The 20,939-nt window shown below is 45.7% G+C and overlaps 4 protein-coding genes across 4 annotated transcripts; 2 read left to right on the top strand and 2 right to left on the bottom strand.

The window, feature by feature from the left end:
* The first annotated feature begins 85 nt into the window (after nt 1-85).
* Nucleotides 86-1,382, top strand: LOC117893598 (pyridoxal phosphate phosphatase). The gene is made up of 3 exons (XM_034800272.1): nt 86-245; nt 384-1,071; nt 1,130-1,382. The coding sequence occupies exons 1-3, from the start codon at nt 146-148 to the stop codon at nt 1,284-1,286; spliced, it is 945 nt and encodes a 314-aa protein (XP_034656163.1). The 5' UTR covers nt 86-145; the 3' UTR covers nt 1,287-1,382.
* Nucleotides 1,383-1,850: 468 nt separating this feature from the next.
* LOC117893633 lies at nt 1,851-3,556 on the bottom strand. Its single transcript, XM_034800319.1, has 3 exons — nt 2,965-3,556; nt 2,731-2,904; nt 1,851-2,673 (listed from the first exon to the last, which is right to left on the bottom strand). Exons 1-3 carry the CDS (start codon nt 3,474-3,476, stop codon nt 1,866-1,868), a joined length of 1,494 nt encoding a protein of 497 aa, XP_034656210.1. The 5' UTR covers nt 3,477-3,556; the 3' UTR covers nt 1,851-1,865.
* Nucleotides 3,557-4,626: 1,070 nt separating this feature from the next.
* LOC117894877 (gamma-aminobutyric acid receptor alpha-like) lies at nt 4,627-12,114 on the bottom strand. Its single transcript, XM_034802144.1, is given in 6 exon segments — nt 4,627-5,375; nt 5,378-5,763; nt 5,823-6,200; nt 8,010-8,313; nt 8,576-8,643; nt 10,982-12,114. Coding segments are annotated over 6 exon segments (2,199 nt in total). The 5' UTR covers nt 11,445-12,114; the 3' UTR covers nt 4,627-4,775.
* A 6,295-nt stretch (nt 12,115-18,409) lies between these two features.
* LOC117893327 (ionotropic receptor 75a) lies at nt 18,410-20,652 on the top strand. The gene is made up of 6 exons (XM_034799917.1): nt 18,410-18,556; nt 18,621-18,805; nt 18,855-19,220; nt 19,278-19,414; nt 19,469-20,075; nt 20,125-20,652. Exons 1-6 carry the CDS (start codon nt 18,460-18,462, stop codon nt 20,650-20,652), a joined length of 1,920 nt encoding a protein of 639 aa, XP_034655808.1. The 5' UTR covers nt 18,410-18,459.
* Nucleotides 20,653-20,939: the final 287 nt, after the last annotated feature.

Raw genomic sequence — 20,939 nt, 5'->3', positions numbered from 1 at the left:
GTCCCCAGCCGATATGCCCGAGCAAGCGCAGTGTAGCTCCTTGGGGCCAGAGCGAGATGGCAGGCATTGCGTATGGCAATCTCTCGGCCGCACCGTGCATTTAGTCGAGTCGCAAACAGTTTCGTGAGCGGTTACAGTTACAGAAATGATGGAGGGTGGCACTACTATCAAATTGTTGGACCTGCCCGGGCAGCAGGTGAGCGAGTGGCTTCGCAGCTTTGATACGGTTCTCAGCGACGGCGACGGTGAGTGTAATTTTTCAAGAGAAAGAGCGGGAGAGCATGTCAAGCGACATGTCAAACTTTGTTATCGCTATCGATACATGCGACTGTTCAGACCGTTGGGGTTTCGAATTACAAGCTCAATCATCCCACCCCACACAGGCACCATATGGCAGGATGATACGGAAATCGAGGGTGCAGCGGCTGTGTTGAATGCCCTGCAGAATCATCACGGAAAACGTGTCTATCTGATCACCAACAATGGACTGAAAACACGAAGTGAACTGTTCGGGCGGGCTCAGCGGCTGGGCTTCCAAGTGCCAAATGACCAGCACATCATTTCGCCCACGGCCACCATTGTGGATCATCTGAAGCAGCTTCCAGACTTCGACAGCAGCAAACACAAGGTCTATGTGGTGGGCAATGCAGCCATTGGCAGGGAGCTAAGGGAAAACGGCATCGACAGCTACGGGGCCGGGGCGGAGGAGCCGTTGGGCAAGGGCGACAAATGGCAGGACTTTGCAATGCGAGAGCTTACCAAGCCCGAGGCGGCCGACAATGTGGGTGCCGTTGTGGTGGGCTGGGATGAACACTTTAGCTACTGCAAAATGGCCCGTGCCTGTCACATCCTCTGCCGCAACGAGAACTCTGCCTTTCTGGTTACCAACAGAGATGCTGTGCACAAGTATCCCACCGTCTGCATTCCCGGCACCGCCGCCTTTGTGGCTGGCATCGAGGCGTGTGCGGGCCGTGAGGCCTTGGAAATGGGAAAGCCAAATCCTGTCGTCCTTGAACCATTGATTCAGTCCGGCGCCCTGCGGCCGCAACGCACGCTGATGATAGGCGATTGGTAAGCAGGATTACCGCGTCTATTCAGTGTCTAATGTGTTGCTGTTTTCTCATTTCAGCCCGAAAATGGATATCGCCTTTGCCAGAAACTGTGGCATGCAATCACTGCTGGTCGGGACTGGCAGCTTTCCACTGGATATCCTGCAGCGGAACGGCCATCTGCCCCAGCCAGATTTTTATCTACCCAAACTGGGTGACCTACTGCAATTTCTATAGGCAAAACGTGTCGCATTCGTATGTAGAAAGGCACGAGGCCATAAACCATATTTTATCAGCTATCAAACCGATGTCAAATCAGCTTATTAAATGATCACAGAGAACACGTGTTTTATGTTGAATATATTTTATCAGGATATGTACATGCATACATTAATGGAAGAGATAACTCACCCAACCTTTAGTTTTGGGTTCAAAGGGAATAAGTAATAAGTGTTTGCTATTATTTGGTACTTTAATCACTTCGAACGCTACCCACCTACACGTTATCTCCAGGCCCAGATATAAAATTCAATGACAATTGAATTATTTTGTAAAATTGTAAATGAAAGAAATTGAATGAGTGTTTAATATTTGCATTGAATAAGTAATTTTAAATAAATATTCCAGTGTCGTAAATTGAATTTAAATATGGGCGTGCTTACCCATTTTCTCGGAGGGAATCAATTTAAATTTTAATCGCTCATTTTGACAGTGAGAAAATATATTTATATATTTAAATCATAATTATGTGACATTAAAGACGTAACATTTTTTTTTCTTTATAGTTGTTGTTAACCTTAAACCTGAATCGTGTATTCAGATGTTCCTGTCAGCATTAGTCTCTCTCCTTTTCAACTCTGTTTGAAACTGATTAACGGAGGCCATTCCTTCAGGATGCTTGTGCTCTGCCATCAGACTCTGCCACGCCATTTCGAAGTCTTCTTTGGTAATGATTTTCTTGAAGATTTGCTCCATCTGCTTCTTGGGTCGAGCACAACTGAAATCGCTCGCCACCAGGCCGGAAATAGTGCCCAACTCAGGGGCTAGAAGATCCTTTACCCGTTTGTTCTCTAAATCTTGTTCCTGCGGCGTCAAGACTCTCTTCTTTTCCACTCTACCTTCGTCGGGCTTCTTATGGCGATCGGCACAGAGCATGCGATAGGTGGTATCCATGCTGTACAGCTTAGCCGGAAAGGAAGAGCTGCTGTCCGTCATGGGAAGTGGCACCTGTTGGCCAATCAATCTGCAGAACTTTTCGTAGTCGACACGCTCTGTGGCACAGCCCTCGTCGATGATTATCTGAGGGAAGTGCGCCAAAGCGGTACGCATCTTGTGGGCATCCACCTTAACTTGAAGCCGGTGCAGTACATCAATGATCTTGGACAGGGGCAGCTGGCCCGTGTGCTGCTTGTCGCTCATCTCCAGCAGTACTGTCAGATCATGCATATGGAAATCGGTTCGCTTATGGTGCAGCCCCCGACGCCAAGTGATCAGATACTTCAGGGCATCCCTCAATTTGTCGGTGCTCACGCAGGGCGAGGTGTTCTCAAACAACATGCGGGTATCACACTCGAATGGATATGTCACGCCATGGCTCATATCTGCGGGCACCTCATACAGGTATCTATAAGTTGAGGAGAAAATTCCATGGCAGAGTGTATAAATCAATTTAAAGACTCACTTAAACTTTTTGCCAAAGGTTCCACTGTGGCGTTCAATAAAGTCTTGATGTCGCTTGCTGAGAATGACTTCGGGACCATCATTCAGCTTTAAGCAACGCTTCATCAACGATCCATTCGCATCGACGCCCAAGTACTGCCCAAAAGTGTTGCTCCGATCGAAGGGATGTGTATAGCTAGTGTGGAAAGGAGGGCTTTAATAGTTGGTATAAAATTAAGGCTATTCATGCACCCACTTGCGATTGATTTTCTCTGAGGGGAAATAATGATTGTGGCTAATGATGCGCTTATCGTGAGACTCGTTGTACTCCTGGTTGACCTGCTCGGCTGACTTTGGTGGCAATATAATCGGGTAGAGGGACTCCGAAGATGTTGATGAACAGCCAAAGGTCTGGCTATCATTTGTCACACTCTCCGGCGTCGAATGTGCCGGCCTTGTGCGTCCCAATTTGCTCCGCCTCGAATAAATATCCTCATAGAGCATCTGCTTGAACGACAGGAAGTGGGACTTTTCTTCGCCGCTGGAGAATATATTGTCCATATTATTACTGGGAATAATGGGAGTACGAGGTCCAACTGGCTTGGGCACACTACGCCTGCACTCCTGCCGCATCAGCTGCTCGCCCAATTCGGCAGGGTGTGCAAAGGACAGGCAGTCCTGGGCGCTCACCAGGTCCCCATACGAGATAGTCAATCCAGCTGCCCGAATATCGGCATTTCTATCCACAAAACGGCCAATGTTTGCCATTTTGTCTGCTGTAAATGCGAGTTGTGCTCAAATGTTATTTATTTATGAGATTCGTTAGTGTTCGACGTTTTGCTCAGAATTGATTGTTAAGTCGGAGATTTCTTGCTCAAAATAATAGAATATGCTTAACATAAAAGACAAATGTTAACGACTTTTTAACAGAGCTTTTCTATGCGCTTTTCATTGGTTATACATAGCCCTAAGTTATAGCCCGATGCGGCAAATCATGTGTCATAATGGTGGATCTTAATTTTCATTTCCAAAGGGAGATCCATCCGCCTCGTTGCAACCTTCTTTTTCTGTTGCATTAGCTTTGATCTTGATATCATCGAGAACTTGTGGCCTACTTGTGGGATCGGGACAACCAGCATTCAGTCTAATAGTTTGCTTCCTACTTGAGAACCTTATGGAAGTTGTTCTGTTAGTCCACCCAGGCAGGATAATGAAAACATCCTATTGACTCGAAATCAACTTCAATACTCTCGACATTTATTATGTATATGGCATCTGTTCACATATTTTACAAATAATTGTACATACATTATCTGCTGGCAAGTAACACCTTCTTACCTATTAGATATCTTCTAGATATATCTTATATATTGTACATATATTTGATCTGGCTTAACAGTGAACAATGTGGCTTACATATTTGTATTAAAATAGTACTCGTACCCGTACTCTCCGTCTCTTTTAAGTGTGTTACCTGCCAGGACTCTAGAGCAGAGACGGCAATTTCCTAGAAATTTTCCTACAACTCCTTCACGTGTGATCCCCACATCTCAGGGGAAAGCTCTTTTGGCAGAGAGAACTAAACAGTGAAACTAAAACTAAAACTAAAATTGGTTTGTGCTTGTGTGTGATGAATAATAACTTCTGATTAAATTAAATTAAGAAGCAACTTATTGGCTAACTGTACAGATTTTGGCAAGGACATAGCACCCAGATATATCTCAGGATATATCGAGTATGGATGTATGTCTAATGCCCACATAGAGAGTCCTCTGATATGTAAGTTTTAGTTTTGTTTGGTTTTTACTTTAGCAATTTAGAGCGTAAAGAAATCGTTGTAAAGCGTTGTGTGTTCTTCTGTAGCAAATCAGAATAAGAGCAAAAACTGAATATTTAACCTGCCTCCTGCCCCCTGCCCCCTGCCTCCTGCCTCCTGCCACCTGTCGATCCTTCCCATTTGGGCACCCATCTTTAGGCATCTCCAGCTCTTTGCTTACTGAGTCTGCTTCCTGTGAATCGCTTTGTAGATTTCTTCGAGGACTCTGTCTAAATTGCTAAAAGGTAACATCAGGTGCTCGGTTGCGTATTGGCCAGAATGCGGGCACTCCTGGACAGGTAGCCGTACCAGTAGAACACATTGATCAGGAAGAACAGCAGCGGGAAGACGATGCGCGAGGCGCGATCGATCTTCGACACGGAGTTGTACTGTGGCGTCCGTTTGCCCTTGCGGCGTGCCTCCATCTCCTCGCGCCGGTAGTAGGACATCCGTCGACGGCCCACATGGGGCGGACTGCTTTGGGCGGCAGCTGCGACCGCCGCTGCCTCCGCTGCTGCTGCTGCTGCTGCCGCCGCTGCCGCCGCTGCGGATGTGGAGGGCGCTTCGTGTGCCCGCAGCTGAGTTTGCTCGTCATCCTCCTCGTCGTCGGAGGAGGAGTAGTGCGAGTGTGAGTGCGCGTGTGGCGGCTTTCTTCGCCGCCAGTCGAAGCAGCTCGGGAACTTGAAAGTCCACGGAACGTGGCGGCGGTTGCGTGTGGTGCCACGCTTGGAGGTGAGCATGCCCAAGCGACTGCTGCCCGCTGAGTGGGGATTCATGTCGATGGTGCACATGGACAGGGGTATCACCTCGTAGATCTTGGACTCGGTGCTGTCCCGAAAGTCGGAGGGGCTTCCGCCTCCGCCTCCGACTCCGGCGAGTCCGTGTCCAGCTCCTCGATGATGAAGTAGCACTCGCCCGACCCATACTTCGTGAAGTAGTGGACCACGGCGAACTGCAGGATGGTGGCGAAGATGAAGGCGAACGAGAGGAACACGAAGAAGTCAAGGGCCGTCGGATACGGCACCTTGGGCAGGTCGGTACGCGCCTCCAGTCCGAGGAAGGTCATCGTCAGCACCGTGGTGATGCCCAGCGAGACCCGATCCGCAGTGGCCTCCCGGTTCAGCCAGAAGGAGACCCAGCTGAGCACCACCAGCAGGCAGCAGGGTCCGTACACCTGGATGAGGAAGTTGCCCATGTGCCGCTGCAGATGGAAGTTCACCATCAGCATGGAGTATTCCGCTGTAAGAATCAGACCACCAATTAGACTTGGGACCACCTTCCCTTGTCGATGAACCTACATGGATGATGCGTCTCCAGGGTGATGCTCCCAGACAGTGAGGTGGTTGGCGGTGCCCCGATAGCGTCACGTCCCGTGCCAAAGGCCCCCTTGTCCAGTTTCAGTCCGGTGCCGCGCACATGCTGATTCTTTGCTCCTGGTCCCGCGAATGTGGTGAGCGTTTTGCTGGTCGTCTTGGGGCGTCCTGCGTGGGGCACGTCCTTGTTGCTGAAGGGCCGTTGGTTCGGCATTGGTGCTGCCGCTTTGTACACAATGTCCGTCAAATTGCCAGCCGGACAGTCGACCAAATCGAATTGCGACAACTTCATGTCCTCCGCTATGGCGACGGCAGGTCGCTCCTTGTTCCACCGATAGATGACATCGGACGTGGTGTAGCCAACTGTATTGTTGTTGTTGTTTACGGAAAGTGTTTTGTTTCGATTCGTGATTCCGCACAAAATGACAATTAAGAGGAGTTTGGGATGGGCGCTGGCAGGCAGTGCTCAGTGGTGACCGCAGGGGATCAGTGATTTTTTGGTATTTGTTGTGTGTGGGTTTCAAATATTTTCATATTAATGGTTAAATGCAATATGGAAATGCATTTTCGAATCAAATTCCCTCTTGCAACTGGATGACTCTACGAGCAAGACTTCATGGAGCTACTCTTTGCCAAAGGTGCATTTCTTTATCTCTGCCGGTCACTAATATCTCCATCTCCCCACAGTAACTGTAACTGTAACAGCTTTCGAGTCACAGCTAAATCTGCGCATCACTGGTATCCAATCACGCCTCCATTCAATCATTCGCAGCACCCCGCTCCTCTCCCTCGCGGCCCTCTATCTCTATTGCTTTTACACCTACTCTCTCCTTTGTGCCCTGCTTCCCACTCGTTCACTCATCTGCCATACATTCTCTCGCTTCACTCTCCACAAATCTATCACTCTCACACGTACATATGTACATATGTATGTTTGTACCGTTATTTTATTTTGCTGCTTCTCCAAAATGCACAAATTGCCAAACATTGCGCCATCTGTGGGCCACATACCATTTAAATGGGTTTACCTGTGCCCCCAGCCCTCAAACCCCTCACCTCGTATCTCGCATATTCTTGGTGCTACTCAATCGAATGGGAAATTGTCAACATTAAGTGGCAGACAACATTTGGAAGCGGGAAAAGGCAAGGGGCTGACGCCCTTTGGGGTAATTGAATTCTTGGCTGCATCCAACATTATTCACAACAAATCGGAAGTAATAATACATTTGAAGGCGGGAAGATACAGGAGCAGGAGGAGAAGCTGGAGCACCCAGAGGATTGTTCATTTGCGATAAGCTCTGAAAAGCAGTTAGCAAAAGGTACGGAAGGGGGCAGCGCTGGTTGGGAGGAACAACCTAAATTGTTGCCCAAAAATATTTAAATATTAGACTTTTAGCTTCACATATTTTTTTCTGCACATTTTCCATTTTGCATATGAATGGCAGAGGAAATGTGATGAAAATGCATCAAAATGTTGTCTTTCCTCTGTTTGCTGTTGGAAGAATGGGATAATGAAAATGTCAGGAGCAAGAACAGAGTAGCCAAAGGTTGAGCGAATGTTAACAAAGAATGTGTATGGTAATTTCAGACTGCCATCAGGCTGGTTTCTTGAAGGATTTATTGCTGTGCATTTCTTCAATTAAAAAGACGAAAATAAGAACACAATTCTAAGAAAAGATTCTCTGTTACTAAATGGATAATGGATTCTAAATGCAAATTGAATCTGTAATTCTTTTACTGCCTCGTGCTCAGTCGCTTCTTTGTTAATTTCAAACCCATTTTACTTTACACTTCTTGTCACCAATCCCATTCAATCCATTGCAATGTCATGGCATTCAGCATACTCATTCTCCTTCTCGTACTCGTAATCCACCACCCCCCCCACACACACACCCACCCACCCACAAGAGTTTTATCCCCTCCATATGCTGTGATCCATATGTGCCATGCGGTCCTTGTCGCTGTCCTCAAGCCCCCAACAAGTGGCCAACACAACGGCGCTTAAGAAGCAGCGAGAACAAATCACATCAAAGCACAAGGAGCAGCAATTATGCATAATTATGCATGAGGAACAAAAGTCCATACATCTCAGCGGCACCACTGAACCACTACTGCAGCGCACTCTAGGAATTGGGTTTTGGGATTGGGGTGCCGAAGTGCCGGCGTACTTACATGAACCAAATTTCAGCGGACACTTTTGTATGTCCATGGGAAAGTCGGCCAGATTCATGGGGCAGCCGGCTTTAATTGTCAGACGGCTGGAGTACAGGACGCGTCCGTTCTGGTAGATCCGCACAAACTTGTTCGGCGTGGTAATCGTGTGCAAATAGCTCTGCTTACCATTGTAAAAATACGTATCCGGCTTCCATATCCGCTTCAGCATCGAGACGCTCAGTGCCAGCGTGTCCTGGGCGCCTTCGAATGCGAGACGTTTATCCACCCAGGATTGACGAAAATAACAATCCATTGAGTAGGTCTGCAACGGAGACGGATACGGAAACAGAGACAAAGACAGAAACGGAGACAGAGAGACACACTGGGAAAATCAGTTATTGTACAAGAAAGAAAAGAGGAAGAAAAGCTGAGCTGATGGATGGAGAATGAAGTTGGCTGCTGCAAATTGATTTGTGAGGAGAAGAGTAAAGAAATGCAATCGGGTTGTCGGTTCACTCTTTCTCCTTGACTTTGGATGAATAAAGGTCAATAAGGTATAGATTATAAGGTTTGATGCCACTTACCATATCAACTTCTGATATTGGTCCCATACTTCGAACCATTATGTCCACTTCAACAGTGGCTGGTGGTCCTATAAATAAACAATTTATTAAGTTCTTAAATATCATTTATCCCAAATCCCTAGCTTAACTGTTTCTGCTGTTCAAAGGGAAATCAAGCATACGATGTCTCTTTTTTGACAAAAACTATGAATATTCATAGTAATATTGCGCATGAGTCGGTGGGGCACTAAATGAAACTGCTTAATGTGTGTGCCTCTGTGTGAACAATGACACTTAAGCCGCTCGGCAGACAGTCGCACCACCCCATACCCTGGAATGGGTTGCCACGCCCCTACATCTACACCTCTTTATCTCGCTTTTCTGCACTAATATGCAATTTTTTAGGTCCCGGATCGTACAACACACACATACTGTATGATTTTTTATATTTTGCCTATGCGAACAGTTTTTAATGACTTTGCTGCTGCGCTGGCTGGCTGGGCAAACACACGCGTCGCAGGAAGCGGATGTGCATTGCCGCGTATCCTTTGAATCGCTACCAAACGGTGGGAGAGACCAGATATGCCATGCTATGGCATGGAAGGGGAATGGAGTCCCTCCCCCTACAGCCCACGGCCCATTCTTAATGAAGTGTTAAAAACAATGTAATTTGGTCTTAAGCCGAAGCGCGAACACAATTTTCGCCGCGTAAACCAAAATCGCGTTAAGCTCAGCCCCACTCCCAATTGAGTGCCGTTCGCCCGCCTGCCATTTACCATTTACCCATTTACCCATTTTGCCATCTGGATGGATGGTAAGTAAGTATATTAAATATCCAAGAGAGATATTTAAATTTTTATTGCTTCGACCATTTGCCAGATTGAAATGGCGAGAGATTGGGGGGACTCGAAAGCCTATCAATTTGGGACATTCCTTGAGGAAAGGAAGGAGAGGAGCAAACGTAATAACAAATGTTTGCCTGCAAATATTTGTCGGTTTTGACACTAAATATTTACCCAGGGGCGGGAGGCAAAGGCAATCATCGACAGCATCTAGCAGGGGTATCCACAACAGCTTGGAGTCCTATGTGAGTGATGTGTCGGCTGGCGGGCGATTTCCGCTTCATTAAATGCTTCCGTTGAGCGGAAAATCTGCAAATCTATGCTGATTACAGGAGGAGCAATGGTCCCATGGTGGGAAGAAGTTACCGAAAAGGGGGAACAACATGGCATCACCCTCAGGAGGGAAAGTACCTTAGAACAAGGGATAGATCAGTGGCTCAGCTGAATAGTAGAAATACATTCCCCCCTTCACCGGTTCAACATTTATACACTGGAGTACGATTGGAATAAAATTTCGAGGCACGTGAGTACATGACACACGCATGCAAAACCTCCCATTGCATGACCACAAGTGATAACGGTACAGATGCGTGTGCTCTCTTTTCATACGTTCCTGCTCGTCTCCTTCTCCCCGCTCCAAGCAGGTGCCAACACAGTTGCATCTCTCCCCCTCACACAAATGTACCAGCAAGTGGTCACTCAACAAACGCAAAAACGTTCGCTCTCTTGGAGTTGGAGAGTGTGTGAAGACAAGTAACGTAAACAAATGTTAAATGGGCGAGCAATTACATACGGTTTTGCGCCGCTCTCACACTTTTATTTTTCAAACGGTCCAAGCGTGCGTTTATAAGTCTGCTTTAAATTCGAGCCTTGCAAAGCGGAAAGACTTGAAAACGGGAGCATTTGTGTAGTTGCGTAGTTTAGCGATGGATTAACATGGAATTGTGTGCTTTGTCACTAAACTTTCGTGATGGAAAATGTGTCTGAGAAGCCAAGAGCATCAAAAAGGTAGATCAGCGAAGGCGATTAAGTGATAAATATATGCACATATCTACACACAAAGATAAACATATTCTGTAGCATGCAATTTGTTAGTGCTCGAAAAGTCTCCCAGTCCTGATACATTTTGTGTATGTTCTTTCTGTCGCGCGTTTACGTGGTCTCACAGTCCCGTTTCGTCTCCTGCAGTGGCCACGAAATCTTCGGCTTCTTATGTGTGTTGGAAAAGGTAAGAAAGAGAGTATTTCTTGACTGTCTCTTTGTACTCTTAGCATACTGTGTTCTCTTAATATCAAGAGCTATTACTGTATTCCCGATGTATATTTTTGGCTCCCTCCCTCTTATGGTAATGGTAGTTGGTAATGGAATCTCTTCTGCTAGCGTCTGCCACAGCAAGGGAATTAATAATACGAGTACATGGCGGGAAACCTTATCACGTTCCATTTGGGAATGGATATTAATCGAAAACCTGCATACATATATGTATGTATCTATGGCTAATCCCATCCTCCAGCACTCTTGATGGAAGATTGCTTCTCTTTCCACTAACTCTTGTGGTGATATTACGAGCAGTACTAGTACTCACCACCGAAATCCGGACGTATGCTATTGTCATATCCACGCAGCAGATTGTCCAGTAGCTCGGAGATATTTGCATGGTTATTGCTTTGGGTTAGCCAGGCCGACCTCAGCGAGGAGGAGGACGATGAGGAGGAGGCAGTGTGGGCCAGGGAGCCCAGCTCATCCAGGCGATGGGCGTCACCGCGTCCCTTGATGCTGCCGGCCATGACCCAGACGGAGCCGGTGCCGGGACTGATGGACAAGTGCCAGGCATTTGTGTAAATGCTGAGCATTAAAACGCAGCAGCTAATCAAAAGTTTAAATATGCGCAAGTTTAAGCGATGTTGTCCTTGCCAGGAGAGGGCTTTGATCCCGGTAGCCCCGCTGCCCCGGTTCATTCCCAGCCCGTTCTTGATGAGGTCAGTGGATGTGGATGTGGATGCATCGCCATCGCAATCGCCTTCGCCGGAAGCTGCCGTTGTGCACATATTGTTCGGTTTTTGTTTGCTGTTTGTTGAATGGTTTTGCTTGCTGCTTGTTGCTTGTTGCTGGAACTATTGTTTAGTCTTCTGTTGCTTTGGCTGCTTGTGGCCTAATCTGGACATCCGTTTGTCCAACATTTGTCGCTCCAACTGGCTCCTGCTGCTGACAGGACTACTCTTCCTTGGCTTTTTCTCGGCTCTGCTTGGCCTCGTGTTTGTTCTCATTTATGCAGCCGGAAGTTGCACTCGAGACGAGCGTTTTCTTCTTAATTTCTGAGCATCCTTTCGGGCAGGCATTAATTCCGTTTGTCTTGTCCCGTCCCAAGCAAACGCTGCTCGTTCTCCTGCTTGGCTCTTTTTTAATTGTTTGAACTTCTCGGACTTTTTGCACTTGGCAGCTGGCAGTTTTCTGATTGGCCAATTAGCCAGCGGCATTCTTTAGCTATCAGCTATCATCAGCTGTCATCAGAGATGATTCTATATCGTTTGGCTGGCTTAAACGAATAGTTGCAGGTACAGATTTCTGCAGTCAACACTTTACCGAACGGCGTATGCGCAATCTCTTATTAAAATATTGCCCCGTCTGGCTCTGGGCAGCGATTAATGGACACCAGCCAGCAGGAAAAGGAAGCCTTGCACTTATTAATCTTCCCCTGAACGCTGACCACAATTGATGGCAGGTTATTAAGAGCCAAGGAATCCGCACGGCAGGCAGTCACCAGTCAGCCAGTCACCAGTCACCAGTCACCAGTCGGCCATTCGGTTAGCCGGATGATTCGTTAATGAAAAGTCAGCTGCGGAAGCCAAAGTCAAAGGCTCTGACTGGTGCATAATGCTGACAAGACGGACTGGCATCGAGGCCGGGACATCCAATATAATTATGCAAGAAAAACAGAAGAAACCGACCCCATTACTTAATTATGTCTCACCCACTAACCTAATTTTATGCATGGCCAATGCCGACACCCAGCCGCCACATCTTCAGCCACATCCGCATCAGGTTTTGCGATACCTATTTTCAATACATTCAGGGGGTTCCCCTTACCCATCCGTGGCCTGCCACAACCCTGTGTCCTCTTGAATATTGCCTTCGAGTCTCCTATCGGTAGTGCATCTGCATCAGCCTCGACGTCAATGCTACTTGCCACTTGATTGGACGCTTGTGTCTGCTAATTATGGTTTTGGCTTGCTCTTCGACCAGGCCCAAAGGAAATTTCCATTATTTTTAGTCGATTTGTCACATGGGCACACTGCATTGAGTCCTCGAACACAATGCGAATGGGGCTAGGGCACCTTTGAAACTGAAGTGGAATGGGTTACAGGAAGCAGGATCTTCAAGAGAATTCATTTAGCTAAAGATCCGTTCAAGTTCTCATGAAATAAAATGAGAAGCCCTGAATGACTGAACGAGAGGATCCCTCTACAGAAATACAACCAACCGACGGGCGCTGCTGCAGGTACATAATCATATGAATAACATGTCTCCACCAGCCTTAGCCAGATTGCGGACACATTTGGCTTATTTTCCAGTCTAAACTAGGAGCCACATACTAGCGTTGATATTCTCTTAAATCTCCTCTTTCCTTGTGTGTTTCTGACGTTAGAGCTTCGTCAAACGAACAAATTGCTGACAGAGGCACAAACATCATCCATCCCGTCCCAACCCTCGAGCTCTGGTCAGCAGCTTTGCTTCTAATTTCTGGCTGCCATTCCGCCTCCTTTTGTTAACTGGTTCAAGAACGGGTTAAAGTTAAATGTGGGAGGAACAGTCCGCTCTGGGTGGACCCACGACAATAGAGAGAACAACTTGAGCACGTTCAACGCATTTTCTCATCAACGTCGTCGAAATTGCACTCAATTTTTGAAGGCTGCTGACGGCTCTTCTTCCTACTCATCCTCATACCCGTCCCCGTCGCGTGAGTCCTGCCTGCTAACATCCTACTCCGCGTGCTGGTCTAGGTCTAAGGAATATTTCGTTTTGATTTTGTTTTTTTTCTTTTTGGTGGAAATGCATTGTTAGGAGGCGTTGGTGTTGGTGTCCACATAGCATGAAGAGGGTATGCAGAGGGTATGAGCATGAGGCTGTCAGCCAATTTGCGATGATTGATTGTAATTTGATGGAAGAGTCAGCGCCTAGATGTGTGTGCGTTCTCGTGCCCAAGGTGAAGCAGGAAAACTCATTAGCAACTTGAGGAGTATAAAGGGTTTTCCCACAACTTCAACTTTGACTAAAGTTTCATGAGCTCAGAAAATTCTTTTCGCATTGATATTTAATTCTTCTATAATTATTCCAGAATATAAGCTTAATGCACTTCGTAGTGCACTATGAAAGGGTATTCGCAAGTGCCGCCTTGCATTTGTTAACCTGAATCCACCCAACCAACGACTTGCCCTTTCAGTTATTCTGTTCGTTGATGTGGCAGGCATCTGCCGCCTATACGTGCATTACAGAGTCGTCTCGTCTGTCTATATTCTGTGGCAGCATCTATCCAGCAGCAGGTGGTTTATATGGCTAGTCGTCGGTGGCGGCAGCTGGCATTATTATTTGCTCTTTGCCCGACACTGCAAATGAGTTGTGCGAGCAATCGTCTTGTACAGTTTCGTTTCTTTTCATAAGAAATTGGAATTCACGTTTTTGTGTCGCCTTGCGTGTGGAAATTGGTTTGCCCAGAGCTTGCCACAAGTTTTCTAGTTAACTTAAATAGAATTAAAAATCACAATTTAATTAAATGCAATTCAAAAATGTCATTCGCTTTTGCGGTTTACGTTGGCCCCAACTGCGATCTTTATGGCCTAGGGCCAATGCAATTGTTCTAATTATTTCACAGTTGAGAGACAGGCACGTGCGCTCCTACCCAGCTGGATTCAGCAATCCACTCTCCCGCATTCAGCATACCCTCCATTCTGTTCCGGTTCCCATGCCCCCAACTGGCTCACGTTCTGCGGAAATGTTTACCGAACAGAGAGCTGACGAGGATTAGGCAAGCGCGAAATGCAACTTGAATCGCATTGGTCTGGGTCTGCCACTGGGTCCGGAGCATTATATTGCACAAATGTTTGCACTTGTCTCTGCTAAGTGGGTTTCCTTGTTCAAGGATACGCGAAGAGTCGAGCTAATAGTAATTATATTCTATTGGTAACCACTCGCACGATTTTGAATCAAAACTAGCAGAAAAATCGACTTAAAAATTATTGAAGTTTTAAGAGCTTTGAGCAGTGCTAAGCTTCGAATTGGATTATAAGTATTCCGGCATTGAAAACATTTCAAAAAATAAACCAGACTCACTTTGGAGTCGAATCATTAGAAAATTCTCAAATGAATCATTGAATCTTTGGGAAAATCCTTGGTAAACCAATTGAAATCTATGTGATTCTATTGAAAACATAGTCAGTCCACTCCACACCAATGTTGAGGGAGGCCTAGGCTCATATATAATTTCCAGAAATTCCATTTAGTCGGCACAGTAGACTCCAAAGCACAGGGGCCAGCAGCAGCAGCAGCAGCAGTAAACAAAAACGTTTCAACTTAGTTGCAAATTTAATGAACGCAAATGCAAACCAACACTGCAAAGCAAAAAACAGACATGGAAAATCGAAAAAGCCAGAAACGCAGTTGCAACAGCCTCCACCTCCACCCCCAACCCCACTCCGTGCTATAATCACACACACAAAATGCATTCGGACGACGCTTAAGTAAACTTCTGGGTGGCGGGGCTGCCCTCAGACACGCCGCAAACTTGACTTGTGGGTCAACTGGCAGGTCCCCAAACCCCAAACCCAAACCAATCCAATAAGAGCAATAGAAGGGCGGCCAGCCCCAGCTCTCGTTCGAGGCCCTACAACAAAAAAATCTACAAAATTCAATTAATTTAAATGCAGTTTTTTGCGAGCCTGTGTATCATATACAACTTTGTGTATGTATATATGTATATATCTTTATGTCGGTGGAAGAAGGACCGCCGAATCACTTTACAATGTAAATCTCAAGAGTGCGATGCCCCAGCAGCTGCTGCTGCTGCTTTTTGTGCTTTGCATTTTTTCTAGTTAAGAGATTTTTTTTTTTAACGTGAAGCGGCGTCAACGAAAAAAAATCTCAAGCTGCCGAAAAAAATAAAAGATGAAAAACTGAGATCCTTTTAAAGCAAAGAAGGCAAAGAAACCCAAAACTAATACTGTGAAAAACTGTGTGCCCAGCACCTTATGTTGCGGTCGGAATTTGAAACTAAGAAATAATGAAGCGGAAAGAAAGTGTATTGGAATGATTTACATCTACATATGTAGTACTTTTGTTTAGATGCTTTTGTGTGGCAGCTTCTATCATAAGTATATTTTAATGATAGATGGTCCAAAAAAAAAGTTATGTTTGCTTGAGTTGAATGGTTTTGCCTCACAGATTAATTTAGAAAGAATTAAAAGCCGAATATGGCATTTAAATTTGCTGAAACAGAATACTTTTTTATGTAATCCAACACTCCCCAGAATTATCACTTGAAATTATCGCTTGAAACATTTGGCAATATGTTCATTAACTTTTGAAAAAATCTCCATCCTTTTGAGTTTATTTATGTAAAATCATTTTACGCTCTCCCTGTCCTGTCCAGCTTCTGGTTTATTCCCACAGCCAGTGATAAATCCAGAGTTTGGGGATTCAGCCACATCTGGCATTCCGAATCAGCTAACTCCCTTAGTAAATAGTTTTTGTTAATAATTCGTTCTGCTGGTTGACCAGAAAATCCTCTGGTGACCAGAATACACATCTCTCCCTCTCCCTTTCTCTCTCACTCTGTCTCTCTCTCTCTCTCTGCAGCAAGAGTACAATTGTTCCCTTCCCGCATATGAGCGACCATTGGGGCTCATGGTAAATTTATAAGTCCCTAATGCCCGTTTAAATCAGCGATAATTGCATTTTATTTGCACTCTATTTCTGCAGTGTCCCTACCCCGAACTTGCCATAAAAAGATTCCATATTTGTGGCTTGTGTGCCTTTTCCAATGGACCACAGTTCAATTGATTTTTAATGTGTGCATTTGGGGTTTGTTCGTATCTGGAAATTTATTTATAAACGTAAAATGTTCGACAGAAACTGATTTATTTTGTTGTGGAACACATTTTATTTCGTATTATTTGTACAGGCCCAGTTAATTAAGTTGATTTAGACAGTTTAATTGCCATTCGATAGATGAGGGCGGGACAGCTTTGGCTATGGCTGGGACAGAGGATGTGGCTCAAAGGATGTAGATGGAGGCAATTATAGTTTGACAGTTCAATTAGATGGCCAGCCGAGCATTTGAATGGTTTCGAAGAACAAACGGATTTATGTTTTGCTATAATCAAAGTTTTATGCGATTCCCCCAACAGCTGCACAGAGTGGACGATTCTCTCTCTCTCTCTCTCTCTTTTTGTCTCCGTCGGATTGAGTGAAAATTACGTATACGCCTGGATGGCTCCTCCATTAGCGAAGCAAGAATTCAAATGAGAGATGAACTCATTACGCAATTTGCTTTTCACTTGAAACTTTAGACAAAATCCCTGGACAGAAGGAAGTTTAATTGTTTTGTTCGATAATTACGCATACGCCGCGTTGTGACGATTTTTCTTTTTAAATGGATTGAAATTAGATAAATTCTTGTATGTAAGATTTTGAGAAAAGTAGTTTTTCTTGCACGGTAGAATTGATTAAAAATTATTTCGCACTCTGCAAATTCTTTCGAATTTAAATAAACTCCTTTTAATAAATTGTTTAATAAATAATTATTAAATATTAATAATTTACTTCAATAAAATGGTAATTTTAATAGTTTTAACTTTTATTATTTAATTATTTTGTTGTTGTTATTTATGCATTATTTTTTAAACATTTCGAATTTCTTATTAGAAATAAAAATAAAAATTAAAATAACAAACTTTTCGCACTTTGAAATGGTTCGAAGTATTTTAAGTAAACTTATAAATATAACTGATTGCTTTTATTTTGCCACGAATTGTCAAATGTATACAATTAGCATTACATATTAATAATTTAATATATAATTCATTTATGTAGTTACAATATCACATTTTCACTTTAGGGTTGAATGCTACTTATTTATTTATTCCATTTAACTATATCTATTTATGAATTCCGTTCCATAAAAAGAGCTTTACAATTTTAATTACTTAATTTCACTTGAATACGTTTTTGGATTTTGTTCCACATATTACTTGGAATCTTCCCGAAAAATGCTCCTTTCGATTGTGTGTTTTTGCTGCCATTGAGTTGCTGGAATGCCCCGAGCTTTTGTTAATGTCAACAAAAATAAACCAATCGAACAAAACATAACGAATTCGGAAGGAAAGGATGCGCTTTGGGCCGGAGCGGAATGTCAGATGTACGTCGAGACGCGCCAAGCGCGCAACGCAAACTGAGCCAAGCCGAGACCAAAACGATATTGGGAGCAGAGCGATGCCCGTGCCTGAAGATTGAATGGCGCTACTGCGTTGTGGCAGGATATCCCGCAGCATGGGGCACAAACAGCGACACCAACAGACAGGCACGCACACACACTCATCCACATGGAGATGGACATGGGACATGCAAAAGGCGCAAAATCACTAGAGCCAGCGGCGCTGCCATCCTCCCCCAACCGGCTGAGGAATCCATTAGCACCAGGAGGGGTCCACATGCAGAGACACTGCCGCCCCTCATCATCTGCTTTTCTGGCTTTTCATTCATAAATCCAACTTGCACTTTTGTTTACGTTGCCCCCAAGCCTGCGCAGGCGCACTGCGTGTTTGCGAATGCTCCTACCTCGCCCCCACATTTTAGGTGGACACCTGTTGGATCTTTGCCTCTGAATTTTTGGGAATTGGTAGCTGAGTGGGAAGAGCCCCCAAAATTAGCTGTCCTGTCAATCAAAGTGCAAGCAAAAGTTGAAGCCAAATGACTTAATTGGTTTACATTTTGGACAGCCCAATTTTTGTGTGCTATAAAAGGGGCAGCCGAGTGCTAGAAACCGAAATCGAAAGAAGCCTTCAAGTTGAGATGACGACAAATTTGGCACTGTATCGCCTGTTGGTGTTCAATTTGCTGGAAATCAATTTGAGAAATGTGTTGGTGCTCCACTGCTGGTCGAGGCCGGGTAGGCGAAAGCAAAAATAATGCACAACTTTACTTGCTTCCATTTATATTTCTTTATTTCGTAGACGCCTATCCTTTGGCTGTGATGATGAGTGAGAGTCACATCTATTCGCAATATATTGACCTGCAAGAGAATGCTGGAGGCTTGGCCAACATACACAAGGACTACTTGGACAGGGAAAGCGATGTCCCCAAACTGGCTGTGTTCCTGGACTTGGGCTGTCCTCTTGCGGATTTCATAACACATCAGGTAACTCGCTGCCATTTACTTCTTGCAGATATTAAGTTTATATTTGCAGTCCAGTCGTGCCCGTCTCTTTAATCGTCGCTATCATTGGCTGCTCTTCGATCAAACGGGTAACCTCACGAATCTGGTCGAGCTCTTTGTCCGCGCCAATATCAGCCTGGATGCCGATGTGACCTACATCGAGCAGCGGCAGCAGGAGGACGAAGACGACAACGAAGAAGGAGAACTCTTTGTGTTGCATGATGTCTACAACAAAGGCTGCCACTTGGGTGGCGTGCTCAACATAACCATCGATCAGAGTGTCCTGTGCAATACCAGCAGCTGCTGGGTCAGGGACTACCTCAGCGATCTGCACGAGCGGACGAGGCTGCAGCAGCGCATGGATCTGACCAACATCACCCTGCGAATGGCTGCCTTGGTGGGGGTTAACGAATATATTTTTGTATACTTTTATTTATAATCTATTTCTCTTTAGGTCTCTGTGTTGCCGCTCACTTCCAAGGAGGACATTCTTATGGGATTCCTAAACAGCGAGGAGGATGCCCATTTGGACTCGATTTCACGTCTTGGCTATCGCCTCATCCTGCACATGCAAGACATGCTCCATTTCAAGTAAGTTCTTTCCAAAACCAAAGCCCTTCCTTAGAAGTTTCCACTTCGTTTCAGCTTGAACTACATTTGGGTGGGTGAGTGGAGCATCCAGGATGCATATGGCGGTGCCATTGGGCTGCTGGGCAATGAGTCGGTCGAGCTGTGCAGCTCTCCGTTTACTCCCAGCTGGGACCGCATGCACTACGTTCATCCCATGGCCGAGCTGGCCGAGTTTCGAGCCGTTTGCATATTTCGTACGCCACACAATGCCGGCATCAAGGCGACCGTGTTCCTGGAGCCCTTCAAGCCCAGCGTCTGGCTAGCCTTTGGGGCTGTGCTGATGCTTGCCGGCTGCCTGCTGTGGCTGATCTTTCGCCTGGAGCAGCACGGGATGCAGCGGTGCCTGGAGTTTATGCCTTCCCTGCTCAGCAGCTGCCTGATCAGCCTGGGTGCTGCCTGCATACAGGGCTCCCACTTGCTGCCCAAGTCCACGGGTGGAAGACTGGCATTCATTGCCGTCATGCTGACATCCTTCCTCATGTACAACTATTACACTTCGATTGTGGTATCCACGCTCCTCGGATCCCCAGTGCGCTCCAACATAAAGACCGTGCAACAGCTGGCGGACAGCTCCCTGGATGTGGGCGTCGATAATGTTCCATTTACCAAAGCCTATTTGACGGTAAGTGATGTCTGGAGTGTGGAATCTCCATATAATAAATCCTTTACAGTCCTCGCCCCGTCCGGATATACGCAGCCTGTACAGGCAGAAGGTGGAGAACAAGCGGGATCCCTCGACCATCTGGTATGAGCCGGAGGAGGGGGTGATCAAGGTGCGTGATCAGCCAGGGTTTGTGTACATCTCGGAGGGTTCCTTCATGTATCATTATGTGGAGAAACACTATCTGCCACGTGAGATCTCTGACCTCAATGAGATCTTGCTGCGGTACGAAGGGGCCGTCTACCACATGATCCACCTGAACAGCAGCTATCGGGAGCTGATCACCCAGCTAGAGATTCGTTTTGTCGAGTGTGGATTGACCTCAAAGCAGCGGCGCTTCTTCACCAAAACCAGACTGCAGACGTACTCCAACAGCTTTGTTATCCAAGTGGGAATGGAGTACGCTGCTCCGCTCTTTCTTTCCCTATTGGTTGCGTACTTCATGGCTCTGCTCATTCTACTCTTGGAACTGGCCTGGAAACGAACCGAAAAGCAGACCATGACTCTGGGCAGCCATCTCTTGCCCCACCAGCAGTGAAACAGCAACAAATCAACGAACAAAATATTACATTTAATCGAGTAAGTATGAGAAGTAAGGGTGGATATCTCTTCCTAAACTTTAATCGGTTAAACCCGGTTATTATCCAACACAATTTAGTCCATAACTGTCCGATTTGGACATGAACATGTCATTGCAAATCGCTCAACTTTGTATTATTCGAGTATTCCTATTAAGTTGTCAAGTTCATGTAGGGCTAGGCCAAAACGATGAGCGTATTGGGACTAAGGACATTATTTGGACTTTCAACTGTACACCCAGAGAAA

The sequence above is a fragment of the Drosophila subobscura genome, chromosome J (assembly GCF_008121235.1).
Source record: "Drosophila subobscura isolate 14011-0131.10 chromosome J, UCBerk_Dsub_1.0, whole genome shotgun sequence".
Taxonomy (NCBI): domain Eukaryota; kingdom Metazoa; phylum Arthropoda; class Insecta; order Diptera; family Drosophilidae; genus Drosophila; species Drosophila subobscura.
Note: the sequence above shows the minus strand (reverse complement) of the source record. Positions and strands in the feature narration are given on the sequence as shown.